Below are 23,573 nucleotides of genomic sequence, written 5' to 3'. Positions count from 1 at the left end.
TGTTTCCCTGCAGAGAGGGATATGATGGGTTAAGTAGGAGCTGGGCGCACAAGCACTTCCCAACTTCTAATGGAGATTGCAGTCTGTCTCAGTGTGACTGGAGAAGGGTAGCAAAAGGGGCTGGACACATCTGACCTCCCTGGATATCCATCTTTATCCAAAAATCCCAGGCCGGTATTATTCTTCTGCTCTCGGCCCCTGCAGATGCAGCCTGTTCTGATGAAGTTCCTGGGCACCTTTGGCCTCTTTTTAAGACCCTAGAAGGACATTTTCTATGGAAACTTAGCTTGAGATCTTTTTCCACAGGGACGGGATGTGACGGAGACTTCCTTGTTTTGTTCTATCTATCTGGGTTTTTATAACAAAGGGCAGAACCAATAGATGGAAGGTAGGTGAGTAATTCTGTCACCAGTGAGCCGCATCCCCTTCCTGAACTCAGCTGCCAGCCCACGTCTAATGCATCTTAGCATCAGGGCCTAGCACTTCACAATCACCCCCTTTAGAGGGACGTGAGACTGCCAGCATCCCTCTAACACTTGGACCTTCTGCTGTTACCTGAAAGGTATGTGGCTCCTTTGCAATACCTGTATGAAACTTCTAGAAACAGAAAGCAGAGAAAGACAGACAGAGACCCTAGGAGAAGCATCTCATAGATGCAAGCTCTTATCACCCAATTCTGGTGGTTTCGTGGACGTGTTTTGGGTCTCTTAGGGGAGATGTCCATTCAGGCTTGCCTCTGATGAGGCAAGGGTCTCCTTTCCCCCTTTAGGGTTCATGCTTTTGGGACTCTCATCGTAAAGTGACTCAGTCCTTGGAGACTCTGAGGGTGGAAATCCTTTTATAGACTGAGTAAAATCACACCAGCGTAAGCTAGCATGCAGTAGAGGGCACTGGAGTGGGATAGGGGAAGGAAGTGCGGAAGTCTCATTTGCCCTTTGTAGCTTACGGAGATAGCAGCAAGATGAACCATACCAACTGTGGTTTGCAAAACAGTGCAAAACAGCGGACGTGAGAGAGTGTGCACGAGCTCTTTAGCCTTTGTATCGTCAGAAAGGAGCATCCCGGGGATCACAGCAGAGCAGAGAGAACGCGGTCCTCCACCAGGACAACTTAGCTCGGTCTGAGACCTCTTCACCGAGGTCTCCAGCTCCCCACCACCACCGCACCCCAATTCAGCATGTCTAGCTTCCCCCTTTCTCTACCCAGACCTCTCCACCTGAATCAGACTCTGGAGCCCTCGGCACAAAAGGGGGAAACTAGAAAGTGTTTCTCCTTGGGGGGATACTACAGGAAGGATCAGAGCCTTTAACTGAAGGAAAGGTGGAGAAGAGACCCTGAGGCAGTGGTGGGGAGCAGTGTGGTGTGCAGCGCACAAAGTCACTTTAGGAAACTCTCTTCTAGTCCCTTCAGGAAGTTTCCAGACTTCCAACAGACTTTCCAGCAGACACCCCTGCGTATTGAACAGACACTGAAGACCCCCCTGTCTAAGAGGCTGGTGACAAAGTCTTGGGGGCACCTTGGCTTAAGTTTTCTTTCTTTTTCTTCGGCACTAAAATTTAAATTCATCGGTTGATGGGCCTCGGACCTGGATAGCTTGTGACCTAGTTTCTTCTTTAGTGCGGGGGTGTGCACGGCACTGCCTGAGGCTGGGCGCTCCCTAACAGCATTATGGTTTCGAGTTATTGATGCAACTGAAATCGGAAGCTAGACCCGACCCGGCACAGCTGGGGCGAGGGTGGAGGAGAGGAAACAGGTGCTGCAAACAGCAGCTGAGGTAGAAACCTCACTCTGCCACCTCGAGCTGAGTATGAAGGTGTCCCATATGCCTCAGCTTCCCTACCTACAATTTGGGCTTATTGATTAAAGTAATAATACTGATGTGAGTGTTAGATAAAGAAGTGTTTATGTTTATTGCTGTGGGCAAATATCTATATATGAGAGAGAGAGAGAGAGAGAGAGAGAGAGAGAGAGAGAGAGAGAGAGAGAGAGAGAGAGGACTCTCTTCTAGTCCTTTCAGGAAGTTTCCAGACTACTGGCTTCCAATTAAAGGCAATCCAATAGATACCCCTGAATACTGAACAGACACTAAGTACCAGTGACTCCTGTCTGTGAAGACACTGGTGGTGAAGTTATCACTACCTTTACCAATGAGCCCAAATTACAAGTAGGGAAACTGAGGCATGTGGGCCACTTTCACACATAGCTACAGGTGGCAGAGTGAAGCTTCTACCTCTGTGTGTGTGTTCACGTATGCGTCTTGTATTTTAACCTTTCCCCCCCCATAGCTTCTGTGATAACAACCACATGTATATATCACAACAGAGAAAGACTACAGAGAACTGTGGGTCCTCTAGCAATTCTGGAACCCACTACCCCATGTGCTTGCCCCTTGGGAAAGAAAAACTGTGCCTCTAGGGTGACCAGAGCTACCACTTAACACAGTTGACTAAGTCCTCACATTGTAGCTCATCCAAATGGACCATTGCACGTGCCCCAGGCCTTGCTTTGCAAGGTCCTATCTGGGTTGTGGTGTGCCCAGTGCAACTTTCCTCTCTTGGGTCTCTAAGCTGTGTCTGGTCCATCAGACCAAGGCACAAAAGGGAAGGGAAGGCAACGAGGTAAGTGACAAACACAGTCAGCGTAGCTTCTGATGCTTTGCTGCCACTTGGCAGAGCTGTCACCAACACACACACACACACACACACACACACATACACACACACACACACACACACACACACACACACACACACACTTCTGTCATCAGTCACAAAGACAAGGGGTCTTACTGTTCCTTCAGAGCTTTTATCTCTGCTCAGGACCTCAGGTCTTGTTACTACTAATAATCTCAGTAAGTCCTGGTCATGAAAACAGACAGGTTGGCTCCGGAGGAGAATGAGCCCTCCTCCCTCTAAAGAGAGCAACTGAAACACAGACGGGATGGCCCCGACGTGCTCCTCTGTCCTCTCTCTGCAATCCCTGAGCCTGAGCTCCAAAGCTCCAAGATGTGGTCCGTTCATTTTTCAGACCATTGCTCTCCTCACACCCCATGTTGTGTTCCTACCAGTCCGAGTCTCTCTAGCCCCAAGGTCGCCCTGAGAAGCCCTCATCAACCTTCCCGAATCTGCTCTGACTGTTTTCCTACTGTGCAATCCCACGTCTTTGTATATGGTTTTGCAGATCATGTGGCTAGGGCTCAGCAGAAGCAAAAGCTATTCAAGGGCCACTAAACAATGGTGACGATGGTGGCAAAAGACAGAGTAGACATGCGAGTTGGACTGGAGTAAAAATTCGCTGAGTATCCCACCCCCAGAGGAACTGTGGTGGTGGGATGAACTGTTTCTGAAAGAAAGTGGCAAAATGATGTTTTGAAAGTGGAGAGAGAGGAGAGGTGGCGAGTTTTTTTTAATAGAGTATTTCTTTATTTCTATGTTTGAGACAGAGTCTGGCTAGCTAGCCCAGGCTGGCTTCACACTCATGATCCCTTTGCTTCAACCTTCTGCATGCTGGGATTTTAGGTGTGCATTGTCACATGTAATTTAAACAGCATCTTGTCAACAAATAGGAGGTTTAACTTTTCCCTTCCATTGCTCAGGCACAAAGACTGAGGCTCAGCTCACCCAGCTACAAATTCTGCCGCCTTAAGTCCTACACCTAATAAAGATGTGGAGAGACTGTGCATCCCGAGATGCTTTGATCACATCAGATTCCCTGGCTGCTAGACGTAGATGCTAGCACAGAGCATAGTAGGGACTTAGAGCTAGAGGAGTCTGCATTTTCTGGACCACAAGACAAAGAAGGGATTGCCAGATGGCATCCCTCCACCAGCTGGGCCTGAAGATGTGATAAGCGTGAGAACAGGGACTTATCCTTGAGAAGATCAGAATAGATGAAATTGACCTAGAATGTCCCAAAAGTTGGCGGGCAGCCATCATACATACCCTGCTTTGGAAAAAACAGCTCTCTCTTCCTCTGTTTTATGAACCTGACGTTCCAGGACAAAGAAACATGTACACCAGTGGTCTGTGGAGGGGAGGAAGGGAGATCAAGCTTCATTTTGAGATTCTTCCTAGATTACCCATTCTCTGGGGAGCGTCACTAACCCAGAGAGGGTGACACTGAGCCCCTACACAATGTATGGCTCCATTTCTGAGTCTAAACAATACTCGGCTTCCTCTGGGACCCTTCTGCCCTGTCCGCCCACAGTACCATGAGTTCCAGCAAACCCAATGGTAACAACACCACCTGGTAAAATTAGAAGCAGATCTTACATCCTGTCATAGTTTAAGAGAAGCTATGGGCCTGATGTGGAACTCCAGCTAATAATAAAATAACAATAAATAATAGGATACAATAAATAACTTAGACAACAGCCAATCTCAGAACATCTGGGTGAAGGGTCACTGCCCACATTACCCAGCGTGCTTAATCTTTTCTAGGTGGCCCTCACCGCTGACAGATGGCAGATTTCTCAGTATTACTGGGGTTTCTGAAGCAAACACCTTGGTGCCTCACCATCTTCTTCACCTACCTTCTCTTCCTTCAGTTGTGGGAGGTGAACTCAGGTAGTGTATTTGATCTGCAGCCATAGCCAGCCTACTCAGGTAGAATATGAGCACCCACACTCTGCCCCTAACTCTGCTGGGTGCCCCCTAGGAAAGGGCCCTCATAATACAGCACACTACATACATATATACATAATACAGACCACATTAATTGCTAAAATGCAAAAGGATTCCCATGCAGGGTTTTCGATTTGTTTTTGTTCAGTTGGTTTACTTTTTATTTGTTTTTGTAACTTTTTGTTGGTTTGTTTTTGAAACAGGTTCTTGCCAGGCAGCCTAGGGTGGCCTGGAACTCTCAATACTCTTTCAGCCTCCTCAGTACTGGGACATATACCAACCAGTACAGTTACATATCAACCAGTACGGTTATATACCAACCAGTATGATTATATACCAACCAAAATGATTATATACCAACCAGTATGGTTATATACCAACCAGTACTGTTATATATTTTCACTGCTTCTATACCAGTTGTTAAAACCTTGGAAAGCCCTGCAAAGTACATGTTCCCTGGGAAGACAATAGATGTGGAGCAGAGGGAGAAAGACAGAGACACAGAGAGACAGGGAGACAGAGAGAAACAGAGACAGAGAAACAGAGACAGAGGGTGAGAGAAGGATAGTTGTTGATCTCAGGTGTGTGAGAAGGACGGTTGAAGAGACCCTGGAGAGGGAACCTGGTAAGAAGGATGACTGGATTGCCTGGGATTCATCCAGGAGGTAAAAAAAGTTTTTTTCCAAAATGACGCAAAGTAAGAAACCTCCACGATCTATAGGTAAAGTGAAGGATGAGGAAGGAGATGTAGGATGCTTGTGTTTGGGGAAGAAGTGTTAGCTGAAGTTGGGAAGAAGGAAGCTGACTAAGGATAGCAGAGACACCACCTGGAGGCACCAGAAAAGAAAACCAATGATCAAGTGAAAGAGCTTGACAGGTCTCTCAACAGCAGAGGTCAGAGGCATTTAAATACTAAAATACACAGAAGCTGTACAGATGTACTCTGTGGATAAATACTGGGAAGACTGCCGGCCCTGACTAGTTTTATTGACAGATTGACACAAGTCAGAGATATCTGTGCAGTGGGAAGCACACTTGGGAAATGCCTCTTTACGATTGACTTGCATGCAAGCCTGTGGCATTTTAAATTAGTGACTGATTCTGGTCTCTGAGTGGAGGCGTGGGTTTGTATCCCACTTCTGACACAGCTCTTTTTGAATGAATGAATAAATAAATAAATAAATAAATAAATAAATAAATAAATAACTGAAATAGAAGGGCCCAGCCTATTGTGTGTTTACATCCCAGGCCCGCTGCTGTCCTGAGGTATATAAGAAAGCAGGCTGAAGACTCCAGGAAGAACAAAGACAGTAGGCAGCACGCCTCTGTGGTCTTTACCTCAGTCCCTGCCTCTAGGGTCTTGCCTTGAGTTCCTGCCCTGACTTATCTGTAAGATGAGACCTTTCCTTCTCAGGTTGCTTTTGATCATGGTGTTTATCCCAGCCATGGAAACTCTACTAAGACATAGACAAAACAAGACTTTCCAGTCTCACTGCCCAGAAAGCACCACCATCAGCTAAATGGTTTCCCTCTTTCAAGATCTTTCTTGGTGTGCTTATGCAGATCAGCAATTCTATATCACAGGCAGAAATTTTGTTAGTAACACGCATTGCATTTAGCATGCTGCTCTGCCCGTATTCACACAGTATCCCAAAAAGCATCTACTCTTGATAGATTCAAACCAATAACTAGTCCAGCCCTGTTGTAATGTGTGTACATAGACAGGCATTTTAACCGACTTTTTTCATGACAATATCTTCTCCAGGAGAACACACAAATTGTTCTCGGACAGCATCTCATCTTTGTCATTTGAATGGTTTGCTGTAAGATTTCTGATCTACAAAGAGAAGTGATTTAAAAAAAATTACGTTTAAAGTGGATTGATCTTGGCCATTATTTTTGGATTGTTCTCCTAGACGAGGTCTGGGTGCTGGGCCCTGAAGAGTCCATTTTGGCCCGCGTCGGGGAAGCGGTGGAGTTCCCATGTCGCTTGTCATCGTACCAGGACGCAGGCTACATGGAAATCCTCTGGTTTCGGACCCAGGTCTCCAACGTGGTGTACCTGTACCAGGAGCCGCAGGGACGTTCGAACCCACAGATGGCGCAGTTCCGAAACAGGACCTTATTTGAAGCTTATGACATTGGCGAGGGCAGCGTGAACCTGCATATCCTTAGCGTGGTTCCCTCCGATGAGGGTCGATATGGGTGCCGCTTTCTTTCCCACAACTTCTCTGGTGAAGCCACGTGGGAGCTGGAAGTAGCAGGTAAGTTCTCAAGTCAGCCAGGAGCAGGAGACAGAGAAAAGGATCGGACTGGAATTGCAGAGAGAAACTCTGCAATCGAAAACAAACAGCAAACGCAGTGTGTTAAAACACTGAGTGTGGCATGAAGGGATACTTCAGAGGTCTAGTGCCTGTCCTGCACACACAGGGTGTGGTTCGATCCTCAATGCCAGGGGTTGGAGGTGGGGTGGGAGAAGCTTTTAAAAAGATTTAAAAAATACAACAACAACAACGACGACGACGACGACAACAAATCCGTATGCAGTAAATAAAAAGGAAAAAAGGTTCATTAAAATACTGAATGACTTTAAAACATCTGGAAAGATAGTTTTAGACCACAGTGACAAAGTGAATTAAAGTGACATAAAGGTACAATAGGCGTTTGTGTAAGATCAGTATTTGTAGTGTTACATAGAATTCCAAGAGCACTGAAGCTTCCTAAATACCAACACACAGGAACTGAATGTGGTCCGTCAGCACCGTCCACATTCTGAAGCTTGGAAAAACAGGCTCCTTACCATTACCCAGAATGCCCAGAGCCTGTTATAGCTCAGTGAACAGGTGTGCAGCGATTCCTAGAATCCATTAACAAGAGGGGAAGAAACAAAGAAATTTGAGGATGTAAATTTTTGCACACAATTAATAGGGGAATATTGTAGAAAAACCTGTAAGAAATACAAGCTAGAAGCTAATAGAAATTTATTACCTAAGTAGTGAGACATAGGATGAAGGCCTGGGGCTTTCCTGATATGTATTTTATATATCATTATTATTAAACAAGATTAATCTTTTATTGTTTGATTGAAGTAGAATTACATCTCTTACTCCCTTCTTTTCTCTCGAAAACCCTTTTCAGATACCCTTCCTCAAACCCCTCACTCTCAAGGTGATAGCTTCTTTTTCTTTGAATATTATTGTTACATACATGCAGAGTGGTCAGCCTTAAAATCATATATGTTCCAAGAACAGAATGAATGGACTCAAGTTATATATATATATATATATACGTATATATATATATATATGTGTGTGTGTGTGTGTGTGTGTGTGTGTGTGTGTGTGTGTGTGTGTGTGGTAGGGTGTTACCTACATGAACAAGAGCTGGGTTTGACCCCTAGCACAAAAATTGATAGATAAGACAAATGATAGGTAGCTATATAACAGGATTACATATATCATAGGTATTTGAGATCTAGTGAGAATTGACAGAGGATAATCTACTGGAGTTCTGGATGAGACGATTCTTCATTGTAGTGGGATCATTTACTGCACAATATAACTACATGCACATAACCCCTCCCCCCTAAATATTTCCTAATGTCCCTACCTAATCTAAACTGCCTTTGGCAGTTCACAGTTGGAGGGCAGCAAGCTCATACACACGATAAGAGCAGTCACAATTCTTGACATCCTATGGTGACCTCAGATGGTGAACAGTGGCAGGAGCTTTATGCCTGGCGAGCCTGATTTTTCTCACTCCTGCTTTCTCAGGATTGGGCTCAGACCCACACATCTCCCTCGAAGGCTTCAATGGAGAAGGCATTCAGTTGCAATGCAGTTCCAGTGGCTGGTACCCCAAGCCCAAGGTCCAGTGGAGAGGCCACCAGGATCAGTGCCTTTCTCCAGAGTCTGAAGACATCACCCAGAATGCCCAGGGCCTATTCAGTCTGGAGACATCTGTGATTGTCCGAGGAGGGACTCATAGCAACGTGTCTTGTATAATCCAGAACCCCTTGCTGCCCCAGAAGAAAGAGTTCGTGCTCCAGATTGCAGGTCAGTAGGTATTGGCTCACGTTTGTCTTTCTAACCATCCAAAGCTCCATGTTGATTGGCCCAGAGGTCATCTATACAACAATGCATGGCTTAGCAATGTCTACCTCTGTTTACTATACTTCTAAAGTTTAAAAATATTTATCTGTAGTAAATCCTTACCTTTGAATAATTAGATTACACAAACACAAAATGATGAAGTTGACACATGTTTCTGCAGAGTCCTGCTCTGACTTTGTCTTCATCCTGTCATCACTGGCCACCCTGGGAGCCGCCCTGGGCTACAGACAGCACCAAACCACATCCTACCTTTGGGACTTGTCTTGGGGTTTCACTGCTGTGAAGAGACACCATGAGCAAGACAACTCTTATAAAGAAAAGCATTTAATTGTGTCAGGCTTACAGTCCCAGAGGTTCAGTCCATATCATCACAGCGGGAAGCACGGTGGAACACAGGGTTTGGAAAGGTACCTGGATAGGCAGGCAGCAGGAAGAGAGAGGGATACTGGGATTGGCTTGAGCTTCTGAAACCTCGAAGCCCACCCTCAGTGACACACTTCCTTCAAAAAATCACATCTCAATGATGCCACTCCCTATGAGCCTATGGGGGCCATTTTCTTTTTTTTAATTGTTTTTTTATTATTCTCTCATTTATTACAACCCAACTGCAGTCTCCCCCCATCTACACACATAGCTCCTCCCTCTCTCCCCTCATCCACTCCTTCTCTGTTTCCCTTCAGAAAATGGCAGGCCTTCCATAGACATCAACCAAACATGGCATATAAAGTTGCAGTAAGACTGGGCACCTCCCCTCAATCTAAGGGTGGATGAGTCAACCCAGTGGGAAAAGGGTCCCAAAAGCAGGCAAAAGAGTCAGAGACATCTCTCACCCTCACTATTAGGAATCACACAAGAAGACCAAGCTACATAACCATAACATATTGCAGAGGGCTTAGGTCAATCCCATGCAGGCTCCCTGGTTGGCAGTTCAGTCTCTGGGGGTGTCTATGAGCCCAGGTTAGTTGTTTCTGTGGGTTTTCTTGTGGTGTCCTTGACCCCTCTGGCTCCTACAGTCCTTCCTCCCCCTCTTTCAGGGCACTTCCCAAGCTCCACCTAATGTCTGGCTGTGGCCCTCTGCCTCTCTTTCCATCCATTGCTGGTGGAGCCTCTCTGATGACGATTATGCTGGGCTCCAGTAAAGTATCATTAGGAATCGTCTCATGGACTGTTTTCTTTGCTGGTCATGTTTGGTTCTATCTGGGGCTATCAGATGTCTGGGGCTATGCAGCCTCTGGTTTCTGGCCCTCCAGATAGTGTCAGGCATGGGCTCCCTCTTGTGGCATGGGTCTCAAGCTGGACCAGCCATGGGTCAGCCACTCCACCAATTTCTGCAGCACATTTACCACAGCACATCTTGTAGGCAGGACGAATTGTAGGTCAAAGGTTTTGAGGTTGGGTTGGTGTTGGGGAGCCATTTTCATTTAGACTAGCACAGGGCGGTTGCTGCTGTGACCAAGTAGCTGTTGGCTTTGTTGGGGATTCCTCCGGTGGTGTGAGAACTGAGACAAATGCCAGGAAGCAGATGACAACCTGTAGATTCCCCAGCCAAGTTGAATAGCTCACTGGTTTCCAAAAGCAAAACACTTCGGATGCTGGGCCCCTTCAAGTATAGGATCAGAGCTGGAAAAGTGGAGTTTGTGGTCGCCCAGTTGTAAGTGGTGGGAGGTGAAGGTCATACCAGTGCTGTGGCATCCGAACCCACTGGGAGAAACCAGAGACTTAGATTCAGTTCGAATGCAGATTAAATGACTTTATTCTTACTGCTTACAGAAGGACGACAGTCAAAGAGCATGCTGTGTGGAAGGGGGGACTAAGATGGGTTATTTAAAGGCGGACATCAGAAAGTTATGTCTTATAGCCATCCATGGAATCCACAGCTGGGCAGGAAAATTAGTTTGCCTCCCTCAGTTGTTTCTGACTTTTCCTCTATATAGTAATAAAAAGGCCACTGAGTACCCCAAGCCCATTTTCCCAATCTTATCTCCCCTGCCGGCCACCAGCATCTCCCAGGCATCGCAGAGCAAAAGGTCAATGGCACTTAAGGGACCCCTTGCTCCACATTAAGTCTCTTTAGTCATCACAGTGGACCTGTGTAAATCATTACTCAGGTCTGAGCATGCTAATAACTGGGATAGAGCAGTTCATTTAGGGGCAAGCAAAATCACAGCGCCATCAGGCCGGCTGTCGAATCTTCAAACCATCCTTTCTCTTCAATTCATAGCCTTCCCTTCCCCCACCCTAGTGAGTTCAGCCCTTGCTCTTGATCCTACCTGGAGTGCAGGCTGCACAGCTTGCGTTCATGTTCAGTTCATATTTGGCTACAGAGGCTCCCACTGAAAGGTATAACTGGCTACCCTAAGGTCACTCAAAACGTCACCATGTGAGGTCCAAGATAGTCTTGCTTCAGTGGTTAGTAGAGCCTAAGTCAAGAGAAGTAACACCATGAGGCACGTTTTTCCAGATGTCTTCCTACCCAGAACATCACCCTGGAAGAAAGCGTTTGTGGGAACCCTGGTGGTCTTGCCACTCTGTCTGGTCGCGCTTGCCGTGCTGGCGCTGCGGTACTTTTACAAGCAGCGGCGCTTTCAAGGTATGAGTCAGGCTGTGAAGCTGGTTTTGCTTCATAGTAAGATAGTCTAGGTAGGGGTCTGGATGGGGTGCATTTTCCCTGCCAGTTAAAGAACTAAAAGGTATAGGTGTGTGTGTGTGTGTGTGTGTGTGTGTGTGTGTGTGTGTGTGTGCGCGCGCGCGCACGCGTGCGCGCACATGTAAAACACAAGCAGCAGGGAAACCTCAAGTGTCACAGATTCAACAGTTTGAAAGGGGCGTTTTTATTGCGATGAGGAAACATACACATAAAACAGATATACAGCGATATCCAGCGACAAAGACTCTTTGGGAAGCTAAGGGTGATGAGAGGGGCACTCGAAAAACAGAAAAAAATCTGTCTCTTCTGAGGACAGGGCTTTTAAATCCTCTGAAGAGTTTTCCTCCCCTACCCTATGGCGGCTTGGTTTGAGGCCGGATGGGATGGTTGATTGGAACACAAAGGCTATGTGAGATGTCCTGACCAGGCCTTGAACTTGTAGAGCCAGCCCATCAGCAAGAATCCTGCTGATGGGAAACAAAAACTGCCAGGCTTTTTGTCTCAAGTCAGGTGGTTGAGGAAGAAGTCGGCCATCTTGGAAATTTGCCACCTTTATATTACTGACCCATGGCTATTCTTCCTGTCTGCCCACCAGGAAGTCTAACTGCTAGTCTCTCAATAGGAAAGGGAGATGGCATGTGGGGGAGAGGTGGGGGTGGGGGCGGATGGCTCATGGCGGGGAGGTGTGGAGGTACACCTTGGAAGAAGGCAACCCAATCTGTAGGAGAGCTTGAAAACCACAAGTGCAAGCCGGCTACTCAGCTTTTCCCATTCCTTCTTTCTTTCAGAAAACCGGGTGAAGCAGGGAGAGCAGGACCGAGGTAAGCCAGAGGTGGTGCCCTCTATCCCCACATCCCCAAGTTTCCAAGGCAAGACCTCAGTCTCAGAGGGGAGCATCTAGACTAGCAGAGCAGAGAGAGGGAAGGACTGGGTTGAGTCTGTGTCCAGGCACCCAGGCTGGCTCCCAGATGCTCAGGGCTGAGACTGCATACCTTGGGGGAGTGAGGTCCCCCGTGTTCATAATCTTTCCTGTCTGGTCGTTCCCCACTCTGAGAGCATCCTCTATTCTTTTTTGTCTCAAGAAAGACTAATTGCGCGGTTGGGTAAGTTCTGGGTTCCTTGCCACAGAGCAGGCTATAGGACAAGTATGCTTACCTGGTCACCCCTGGAGCAGAAAAGGGCAGTCAAAGTGACTAGGCCCCTTTAAAGGAGAGAAGGATGACACCCATCTGGTTCTCAGCCCATCTTTGCTTGCCCCTCCTCCCTCAGTCAGACTGAGGTGGGCTGCCTGTGGGTCCCAGCTCCATCCAACAGGAGAACGTCGGCACACACGCTGCTGGAGTCTTTACTTCCCCCACTCAACTTCCTGGAATCCATCTTTCTCTTTCAACCCAAATGCCACTGTGAGGAATGACCCTTGAACTTGCACTGAAATGGGAGCACTCTGTTAAATTACTTTTCCTCTCATTGGAACACACCAACTTAAAACCACCGAGGCACGGTGTGGTGTAGCAGAGGGCTGTACAAAGGTAGGTGAGGAACTTGAGGACCTTGGGTCTCACTGCCTACCCAATCCTACCAAGACACGAAACAAAAACAACAAACAAACACAAAACCAAACCAAACAAAAGATCGTTGCAATGAGTCATCAAGATGGCAGTCTGAATTAGTATACTGATTGTTTTTAAAGAGGACAGCAGATGGAGAGGCCAGAGGACCATATTCTAGAGACACAGTCAGAGCCTTTACATCTAGCCAGGAAAAAACAATCATGTCTTTCCAATCTTTAAATGAAGCATTTAGTAAATGACCCCAAGAGACGTAGGCTGTGCTCTGTGTCTGAGCTTATTCACGTCTCCCCCTCCCCCACCACCATACAAGCACCAGGAACAGCTTTTGGTTTTAGAAAGAATAAACTCCTCTCCACCCAACTGGAGCCTAGGGGAGAAACCCTATAGAGCCAAGCCTATAGGGTGCCTGTTGATTTTTTCCTCTGAAATGAAAAAAGGATAAAGGCTCCTGGAATACTGACTGGGGATGAGCCTCCTACCGGGCAGTGTGGCATCAAGGGTAGAGTAGCAGTGAGAAGTGACATGAGATTGAGTAATATGTTTACATCAGAAGGGTGACCCTTCTCTATTTTGCTTGCAGAGAAACTTCAGACAGAGCTTGGTAAGTGTCCTTCACTCCAGAACCACCCCTTCCTATCTGCTTATTATACCTGACTATCCATGTATCTTCTCCTTACCAACGAAGTATGACACACAGGCTGGAACTGTGCCAGCTGCCTGGGTGGTGCAGGAAGGGGAATTAGGCCACTATGGGAAAAAAATGTGGTGTCCTGACTTTCTAATTCCCCTTTTCCTTTGCTGCTCCAGACTGGAGAAGGTCCGAAGGCCAGGCTGGTGAGTAAAGCCCCTTTCTCTCCTACCATTCCTCACTGGGCTCCCTGACTTCCATGATGGCATCATATCTTTCTAAACCCACTGTAAACAGAACATGTCCATCACAGCCACGCAGCACAGGGCTGGGGGTTTGGATGGGCACCTTCTGCTCTGTGACTCACCGAGGCTTCCCCAGTGTCTCCAGCCTGACAAACGATGGAAATTCCAAGCCTGGCTTCTAATGAATACCTATGGCTTCCATACCATTGTAAAGTAACACAAACAAGCAAGCAAACAAACCAAAAAGTGTAGGTCAAGCAACCACTAAGCAGCTACTGTCTACTTGGCAACATCACACTCTGTCTGGTGCTTCCACCTTCTCTCCTGTGCTTCCCGTGTTGGATGCACCTTGTACTTGGTAGAGGTCAGACCCACCTTTCAATCGTATATTTATATTGTCCCAAGGCTACCTGTGGAAGAACATTGTTTCTAATCCTGGTTACTGAATGAAAACAAAGAAAGAAAAAGGAAAGGACATGAGTGTGTCCTAGGAATGGTGTAGGAGGAAGTTTATTATAGTTTAAAGGGAAAGTCCAGAGTGGACATGCCCCTGAGCCATGTGAAGAGAGCAGGGTGGGGGTGGGGCAGGGGAGGAGAGGAGGGTATAGCAGCCAGGAGGCCCAAAAGAGAACTGGGTACCAAAATATCTGGATTTTTATATAGGGAAGGGCAGCTGGGGGAAGGGCAGCCCAGCTTTTCTCTCTTGGCTGGAGAAGTTTAGGGTAAGGGGTGGGGTATGCCAGCCATACCCTGAAACAGATAAGGACTGAGGGATGCTGGGAGAACCTGGTGGCTAGGTTCACGTTGCTATGTTAGATAGGCAGTTCAGCCATTTGTTCCTGGTTTGAAACCTAACAGTTCCACACTGCAGTCACCTGAATTTCCGATGCTCACCCTCAAACGTCCTGTGGATCTGGACGAGACATGCTCTGATATATTTAATATCTCTATATACATGAATGAGAATGAGGACATGGCCATTCCTGGGTATGGTTGAGGAGGTTTTTATTGTGCACGTGAGGGAGAGCACAGCCAGAGGCAGCTCAAAGAATCCAGGCTGAGCGGGTCCAGCGCACTGACCTGAACCGTGAGAGGAAAGCGGCGGGGTGGGAGCAAGAGAGGAAGAGAAGAAAGAAGGAACAGAAGAGAGGGAAAAATGGAAGAAGAGAGGTCCAGGAGCAGAGCCAAGAGCAAAACCAAGAGAAGAATCAAGTGTATAGCCAAAATGTCTGAACAATGTCAGGAGCAGAAGCTGGAGAGGCTAGGGTAGGGGGCAGAGTAGGTCATCTAGGATTGAGGGACCCTGGAGGCTAGCATAGACCTTGACATGCTAATAGGCACCACGGGCAGAGGTAAATGGAGGAGCCATTTGTCACTTTTGCCACATATAAGGAGAATGACTTCTTTTAGGAAGTATGAACTATCATCTTAAATCCCAGAGGGAATTCTGGATTTTGCCTAAATGCCAGACCTTGGGAAAAGTAATTTCCTGAAACCTGAAAACACCATAAGGGTCTGTATTCCCTTCATAAGGCCAGTGGTCTAATGTCTATTTTTTGTATATATTCTTGCAAACCTGGCTTTCTACTTTGTCACATGCATCATAGTTTAATTTTTATAACCATCACTCATAGCCTCATCCTGTGTGCCCCTTGCTTTCTACATGTATCGCTGTTTAAATTTCTACCCCATGTATGTTAGGTCTGCTTCTTCTTGCTGATTCGCTACTGCAAGCCACACTGAATAAGTGTGAATAAGTGTGTTGTCCTCTCACCCTGTTTCTCTAGGAAGTATAACCAGGAAGGGAGATTAGTATGCTGACTAGACAAAAGTTACCCAGAAAGCCATCTTCCTGCCAGAAAGCCATCTTCCTGCCATCAACAATGGTGGGGCTCTGTGCACCTGCATCCTGTGTGAGCTAAGTTTGCTGGCCCATAGAGATAGATGCTTTCTCATTCTTTTATTAGCATCTCTGGATGCTAAGGTTTTGAGCATTCCTATATGTGTGTGTGTGTGTGTGTGTGTGTGTGTGTGTGTGTGTGTGTGCGTGTGCGTGCGCGTGCGTGAGCACGTGTAATATATATCATATGATATATATTTATATGTGATATTAAATAATATGGATTCCTTTTGCTCCTGTGTCACTTCCTGTTAGCCTTGTTCGTACTCCCTTTATTAAAGAGAGATCATTACTTTTGATAAAGTTTAATTAATCAAAACTTGAACCTTATGGCTTATGCTCCTGAAATTTTGCTAGGGATGCCACAACGATATTGACTCATAATTTCTTTTATTAATGTATAGTGTATTTCTCGGCCTTCTATTAGTGTCACATAACACCTGATACGGTACACTTGCAGTGACCAAAGGTTTACATGAGATCACAGTTTCAAAGGCAATTGATCCATGGTCACTTGGGCCTGTGGCAAGGCGGCATATTGCACAGCCCTTAGGGAGTCTGAGGTAGAGAAAGCTGCTTGCCACATAGTAGGGCAGGTAGCAGATTAAACAAGGGAAGGCCAGCATCTTGACACCCCCTGGATGGCCAGCAGACTTTCGTTTTGGCTGTCCCCCTTAAAGATTTCACATAGTGCAGAGCTGAGGACTAAGCCTTTAACGCAGGGCCATTGGAGAATGTTTCCTATCCAAACTGCAAGGACATGTTTCATGTGTCATTAATCCTACAGAACTCCTCGCACTCTGGGTGTGAGGTAAGGATGAGCCCACTGATTTATCTGTGTGCACTGAATGAGTCTTCTTAGCGCCATTTAGCACATCAGCCATAATTTCCCCAAGGCGGTAAGGTTAACATTGAAATCAGTGTATGTTCAATCTAGATGGGCTTGTCCAAGGGTTCACCTTTCCTGCTTGTTTTCACTGTTATGGCCTGAAGAGCAATCCAGAAGTTCAGGTGTTCCTTCCCCATAGCTACTTCCCTTCTAAAGTTAATGAACCCTTAAAAATCCTCAAGTTGATTTAAATGAATGGTTTTAAATTCATAAACAAACCAACATTGAATCAGCATTTTGCTAGAACTAAGGTATTCCGTGTAACAGCTGTCTGCCTTTAGAGTTCCACTGGCTCTTCTGATTGAGTCCCCTCTACCCCAATGCTCTGAAAAAAAAAAGTCTTCTATTGTTTTAGATCAACTCCTTGCAGAGGGAAGACTGGGCATCTAGAAGACAACTTAGGACAGAGTTCAGTTCAGCAGGGCCTCCAGGACTGAGCTTGGGCAAGCAGATAGGTTTCTTGTCCATGCTTTAGGGTACCCAGGTTCCTTACCCCTGTAGCATCTTCCCAATGTAGCTAGAGACTACACAGCACTTTGATAGAGCCCAGCACTGTTTAGACCCCTGCCTGGTCCAATCCAGAGGTGGAGATGAGGTCATTTAATTTGTGGGCAACTCTTGAGCAAGGGAAGCCATCCTATGGGTCCCAAAGTTGCTGGCTGAACTCTCTGAGTCCCTTCTCCTCTCTCTTCGGTTTCAGAGTGGAGAGCAGCCCAGCAATATGCAGGTAAGTGTCTGGAGCTGCCAAATGTGACTGGTGACAGACAGGTTGCGTTGGGTCTTGCACAGAAGGGGTGCAGGGGGAGCTGTCTTTAGAGGAACAGCTTTTCCAGGGGTCAAGTCCATATGCTGGAAACGAACACGTTACACATACAACATACAGCACACACTCATGTGTGTACACATATGCCACGACAGGGAGGCTGCTTCTAGAATCTTTTGCCGAAGAAAAGGCAGAATCTGAAAGGAACCTCTCAGATCATTTCAGAGAAGGGCCCCATAGGCAGGCATGATGATACACACCTGAAATCTAGCACTGGGAAGGAGGCCTGAGGTGCAGGATCCTGAGTCAAGATCAACCCAGGCTATAGAGGGAGACCTTGTCTCAAGAAATAGGTTGGTGCCCTCTAGTTTCTTAGCCATCAAATAGATGTGTTTTGGGCATGGGTGTTGGAGTGTAGGTCACTGGATGGCCCCTGTAGTTTTAACAGTCCTAAAATGGCTATGAAGCAGAGGCACAGCATAGCATTGATGTACAGACTGGGTGGTGGAGACAGAGGAAATAAGAACCACAAGAACCTATCTCCTCACTTCTCAAAACGTGGCTCCGTCGTGGCTCCGTCCTCCAGAATCTACCTCATTTGGAACCTGAGAATAGGATGCAGGAAAGGAGTTGGCTTCAGGAGTGATCTCCATGATGCTCTGAGAAGAGGGGTGGTTGACAGAGTTGGTGGGTGGGAACGGGTGTGATCCCACCAGTTGTTCCAACTGGAGGAACTTGAAGTTTTCTGAGGAGGGAAGGAGAGGGGAAACAGAGGAGAGGAGAGAACAGGGGAGTGGAAGGGAGAGGAACGGAGGGGGAAAGAAGGGGAGCTTTCCCAACCTTCCTCAGCAGGTACTAACCTTTTGCTTCTGCTCAGTGGATGTGACCTTGGATCCTGCCACAGCACACCCTAGCCTGGAGGTCTCCAACAACCGCAAGAGTGTGTCCTCCCGCCTGGGAGTGCCCAGTACCGCAGCCGGCGACCCGCAGCGGTTCTCAGAGCAGACATGTGTGCTAAGCCGGGAGCGCTTCTCTAGTGGCCGCCACTACTGGGAGGTGCACGTAGGCAGACGCAGCCGTTGGTTTCTGGGCGCCTGTCTGGAATCCGTGGAGCGCTCAGGGCCTGCGCGCCTAAGCCCGGCGGCCGGCTACTGGGTGATGGGGTTGTGGAACCGCTGCGAGTACTTCGTGCTAGACCCGCATCGCGTGGCACTAGCGCTACGCGTGCCTCCCCGGAGGGTGGGCGTCCTGCTGGACTACGAGGCGGGGAAGCTGTCCTTCTTCAACGTGTCCGATGGCTCGCACATCTTCAGCTTCACCGACACTTTCTCCGGGACGCTCTGCGCCTACTTCAGGCCCCGAGCCCACGATGGTAGTGAACACCCTGATCCTATGACCATCTGCTCTTTGCCGGTTAGAGGACTACAGATCAACGAAGAGAATGACAATGACAACTGGCTACAGCCCTACGAGCCCTTGGACCCGGCCTGGTAATGAGGCACTGCCATGACCTCAAGGCCAGGTTCATGCATTGTTCTGAACTTCTGGACAGCGCTTTGCTCTTCTGCAGCCAAAGCATGCAGGGGGTTAGCAGAAAGGACAAAGAGAGGGTCTATACAGACGCACGAATATAATTATCTTTAAATAGAAAAATGAGAGTTCGTTTGTGTATATAGAAGGATTCTGGAGTGTGCAGTGTAGGAAATGAGAAAGAAATAAGAATTATCCGTTAATTTGTGTATAGTTTTGTATAACGCGCGCGCGCGTGCATATGTGTGTGTGTGTGTGTGTGTGTGTGTGTGTGTGTGTGTGTAATTTTGTGTATTCTGAAAAGGTCTAGAAGTAATGACATTTCATAAGCAGTGAGTTCACCCATGACTCAGATCTGAATACAGCTTGTAGCAACTTCCTTGATCATAAATGTGGCAATTTGCACCTGGAAATCAGTAATGGCAGTGACGTGGCTGGGATGGGGTCAGTGGTAGAGTGCTTGCCTAACTTGAGGGATAGCACACATCTTCAACTTCGACACTTTCCCCAGAGAAGTGCATTAGATTCCCAGCCCAGCAGGTGTGTGGGATACAGATGGCAAGAATGCAGTGATACTCTGAAAACATATATACAAGTCGCATCGCACAGACTGAGCAGGCGATATTTAGCAATATATATGTATGTACATATACTCAGGTGATAACATTAATTTTAAAAGGCCATGAATTTGAAAGAGAGCTAGAATTGATACAAAGGAGAATTTGGGGGGAGGAAAAGGAAGGGAGAAATTATATAATTTTGTTATAATCTCATAAAATTAAAAAAAATAAAAAATGCAGTAATAGGCAATAACTAAAACCCAAATACATAAGTCCACGCTAACACTGTATTTTTTTTCTTTTTTCTTTTTCACGGGAAGCTTTAAAAATAAGTGAAACCTGTCTAATAGAGAATGGAGAGGGTAAGATGGAAAAGCTATTAGCTTTACATCAGAGAAATAATTGGTATAGACCAAAAAACAAACAAAACAATGGCTGTTTTACACTAGCTCACCAGGCAGAGTCTGTTGTAAAGCAAGATGGATCCACAGTCTTTAGTAGCACTCTTACACATTCCTTAAAATAGTGGAACTAGAAACACGACTAAGAAAAGAAAAAGTCTATGAAGTGATTCCTGATGATACTTGTAGCCCAGAGCCTAGTATAACCATCATCAGAGAGGCTCATCCAGCAATTGATGGGGGTAGATGCAGAGACCACAGCTAAACTTTAGGGGAAGCACAGGAAATCCCCTGGAAGAGAGGGAGGAAGGTTTAGAGAAGCCAGAGGGGTCAAGGACACTGTAAGAACATAGCCCACAGAATCAACTAAGCAGGGTTTAGAGGGGTTCTCGGAGACTAAAGAGACTATCAGGGAGACCGCATGGGTCTGACCTAGGTCCTCTGCCTAGATTTTATGGATGTGTCGCTTGGTGTTCTTGTGAGGCTCCTAACAGTGGGAGCAGTGGCTGTCTCTGGTTCTTTTGCCTACTTTTGAGAACTTTTTGCTCTTACTGGGTTGCCTTGTCCAGCCTTGACATGAAGGGAGGTGCCTGGTCTCATGGCATCTTATTTTGCCATGTTTGGTTGATATCGTTGGGAGACCCATCCTTATCTGAAATGAAGGAGTGGATCTGGAGGGGAGTGGAGAGGAGTGGGGGCTGGAAGGAGAGGAAAGAGGAAACTGCAGTCAGGATGTCATATATGACAGAAGAATAAACAACAGGGACTGGAGAGATGGCTCAGAGTTTAAGAGCACTGACTGCTCTCCCAGAGGGTCCTGAGTTCAATTCCCAGCAACCACATGGTAACTCACAACCATCTGTAATGGGACCTGATGCCCTCTTCTGATGTGTCTGAAGACAGCTACAGTGTACTCACAAACATAAATAAATAAATATTTTTTAAAAAAGAATAAACAACAACCAAAAAGTAAAATCATTTTTATGTGAAGAAGAGGACTTCCGGCTCCTTCTTTCTGGCTTCAGGCTCCTCCCTCAGCTTGCTCGCCTCCTTCCAGTCTTGGGAGTGCTTTTCCCTTTCTTAAGAGGCTGTCTCTTATTCCTACTCCGTGCCTAACTTAAAAGCCGTGCTGTTTTCTTCATCTCTTCCTTGTGCTTGCCAGAGTTTTCATCTCATCCATACCAGTTTGCTGTAAACTCTGATAAAATTGTCCTTGAGCTTCCTTTAGGGCAAAAAAGAAGAAGAAAGGTGAGAGTACTGTAGCAATGCTAATCTTTGAATGAGCCACGTGATGACATTTACATTTTCAAGGATGAGACAAGACATTAGGTCAAAGAAAAATGAACAGGAGCCCAAAATATGAAAAGACTTACGTGAATGTTGATTTTACAAATGAAACGTTAGTGCCGTAGAGATGCAGGGAACTATTGCTCTTCACAAATAAGTGTTGAGAGCTGTAGAGATGCTTGAGGTAAACACAATAACTAACTCACTCTCAGGTGCTCCATATGCACACATTTCCCAGAAAGCAAAGATGGTGATTGATAGCGACTGTGGTGAACTCATCTGCAGGGGCTCAATATACCTTGAGGAAGACTTCAAGTGTGTCAGATTCAAAGATCTGAAGTGGAAATTTCTGGTTTCTTTCTAGACTCAGTTGTGTCATGAGATACTTTTCTGGAAACTGTCTTCTGAGAGGATGTTTTGGCTGAAGCAGACATGTGATGTTTTTCAGGAAGCTGCCTGGAAAAGGGGCATGTGATATTTTGCTAGAGCAGACATTTGAGAGAACACATGATGTTTGGAGAGGGTATAAATGTAAGCCAACAGACAGTGGACAAAACTGTGTGATATTGGTCCACCTTGCCACTCTTTGTTGGTTTCATTTGTCATGACTTTGTACAGAGAAAGAACTTCTGGCGGGGTTCCTGTGGCTTCTTGCCACTTCTACAGACTCCAGCAGATTGGCAGACCCTTGAGGTTTCTTCTGGACCAAACTACCACAGCTGATTCCTGAACGGTGTTTGCAAGCAGATTGAGCTGCTGCCGCCGATTCATGAGAACTGAACTGCTGATATCCTGGCAATGCAGATTGGATTCCCTCCAAAGAACTATTTCTAAACAGGTCTATACCCTCCTTTGCCCTCTTAACCTTCTTTTCCACTACCTCTGGTGGGTGGTGGGCTAGAAGGGAGGTTAAAGCACATAAATACACTTATTAATGTAGGTTTTGAAAAGTATAAGCCTACAAAGAGCTGTGCTGGAAAAAAACCATAACAAACCCAAAGAGAACAGACCCAAAAGTTCAATGCAAGTCTCTGGAGGGGAAATGTTTGGTGACTGTTAATATTTTAAATGCCCCTTTGCAATTTTAAATAGTCAGAGGCATGATTGGATTAGTTCTGTAGGGAGGTAGGAAACGTACCTTGTTGGTGTTGGTGAGACAGGCTCTTACTATGCAGCCTAGAAGTTGGAAGCTACCTGTTTGTTACTATACAAGACAAATTAACTCATACTATCCAAATGGTGCAAATGTTTTGGGGGCCCATGTGTTCGTGTGTTGTGGTGTGTGTGTGTGTGTGTGTGTGTGTGTGTGTGTGTGTGTGTGTGTGTGTTGGTATGCTTGCCTGTGTATGTGAAGGCTTTGGGTACCTCCCTCTATTACTCTCTGACCTTGTTTTGAGGCAGAGTCTCTCAAGGAGCATAGAGTTCACTCACTAGCCAGACTGGTTGGATGGTTACAAGCCCCTGCGATTCTCTTGTTTCTGCTTTCTGTCCCCCAGAGCTGGGGTTACAAGAGAGTACCATCACACATAAGATTTTACGTAGGTGCAGAGGATCCTAACTAGCTCTCTAGTCCCATGGTGGGATTTTTTAAAACAGAGATCATGTATTGCTTTTGAAATTAAAACAACAAACCCATGTGTTTTTTCTTTTTGCCTCAGGTTAATAAGAAATAATCCAAAGAAAATGAATTTTGACCAAAGCACTATTGTGGAGGGCACTCTTGGGGGAGTGGACTTCAGACAATGGCCAAAGAGACGATTGTGTGGACCTTCAGGTTAAGGAGATTTCATAGTATTTCTTAAAGTTTCTGGAACAGTCTTCCTGAAGAGTCTTTTTTTCTGTCCAGGTGATTTGAATTATCCCTTAAGGGTGGAGACTTGTTGGGAGCGATGCCCTTGAAACCCTCCATTATTGATGTTATTATTATGGTTAGCGTTAAGTATGACTGGGTTCATGGAAAATACCCAGCCAGCTGCAGAAGACTAATACAAATCTGGTGGCCAGGATGAATAATGATATGATAAAGTTATGACCTTGCTGAGAAATACGTCTGATGTCAAGATACCCAATCATATGACCTGTAACCATTCTGAAAAACAAACATCCTGCTGACCAATAGATATGACAAACCTGTGACCTTTCTAACATCCTGTCAACATCAGCCGATTCCCTGACCACATGAATACTGTGTCCTTGGTCTGTGCAAATGTTTCACACTTCCCCCCTCCTTCTGTTACCAATGTTATGGTATAAATTCAGCTTTGGGAAAAAATAAAATTGTCACCTTGACCAGACTCTTGTCTTGGCGTCCTTCTTCAGGTTTCTTGTCCCCCATTCTCTTCCAGGTGCCTTCAGCACCCTCATTGACAGAGACTAATCTGTGTTTTCTTACTAGAAAGCCATATTCCTACCAAAAAA

At 46.2% G+C, this 23,573-nt stretch overlaps 1 protein-coding gene and 1 long non-coding RNA gene across 5 annotated transcripts; one reads left to right on the top strand and one right to left on the bottom strand.

Moving 5' to 3' along the window:
- Nucleotides 1-242: 242 nt before the first annotated feature.
- Nucleotides 243-23,449, top strand: Btnl9 (butyrophilin-like 9). 4 transcript variants are annotated; one of them, XM_039087158.2, is made up of 10 exons: nucleotides 303-562; nucleotides 4,440-4,565; nucleotides 6,539-6,886; nucleotides 8,396-8,677; nucleotides 11,196-11,324; nucleotides 12,170-12,202; nucleotides 13,533-13,553; nucleotides 13,760-13,786; nucleotides 17,315-17,341; nucleotides 18,255-19,110. In XM_039087158.2, the coding sequence occupies exons 2-10, from the start codon at nucleotides 4,460-4,462 to the stop codon at nucleotides 18,869-18,871; spliced, it is 1,590 nt and encodes a 529-aa protein (XP_038943086.1). In that variant the 5' UTR covers nucleotides 303-562; nucleotides 4,440-4,459; the 3' UTR covers nucleotides 18,872-19,110. The 4 variants fall into 4 exon arrangements, with proteins under 4 accessions (XP_038943089.1, XP_038943091.1, XP_038943086.1 ...); XM_039087161.2 differs by lacking the exons at nucleotides 17,315-17,341; nucleotides 18,255-19,110 and adding an exon at nucleotides 22,814-23,449 and having other exon boundaries at nucleotides 243-562; XM_039087159.2 differs by lacking the exon at nucleotides 11,196-11,324 and having other exon boundaries at nucleotides 306-562.
- LOC120095085 (uncharacterized) lies at nucleotides 8,536-18,375 on the bottom strand. Its single transcript, XR_005490177.2, has 3 exons — nucleotides 18,238-18,375; nucleotides 11,005-11,154; nucleotides 8,536-10,435 (listed from the first exon to the last, which is right to left on the bottom strand). It is a non-coding gene; the product is annotated as an uncharacterized LOC120095085 (long non-coding RNA).
- Nucleotides 23,450-23,573: the final 124 nt, after the last annotated feature.

Source organism: Rattus norvegicus, chromosome 10 (genome assembly GCF_036323735.1).
Source record: "Rattus norvegicus strain BN/NHsdMcwi chromosome 10, GRCr8, whole genome shotgun sequence".
Classification (NCBI taxonomy): domain Eukaryota; kingdom Metazoa; phylum Chordata; class Mammalia; order Rodentia; family Muridae; genus Rattus; species Rattus norvegicus.
This window is presented reverse-complemented; position numbering and strand designations above follow the sequence as displayed.

What these genes read in the sequence shown, in the direction of transcription:
- Btnl9 (XM_039087158.2), top strand. Translation starts at nt 4,460, where the DNA reads ATGGCAGATTTCTCAGTATTACTGGGGTTTCTGAAGCAAACACCTTGG. An exon ending in GTTGTGGGAGGTGAACTCAG is followed by an intron (nt 4,566 to 6,538) that starts GTAGTGTATTTG and finishes TTGTTCTCCTAG; the next exon opens with ACGAGGTCTGGGTGCTGGGC. An exon ending in AGCAGCCCAGCAATATGCAG is followed by an intron (nt 17,342 to 18,254) that starts GTAAGTGTCTGG and finishes GCTTCTGCTCAG; the next exon opens with TGGATGTGACCTTGGATCCT.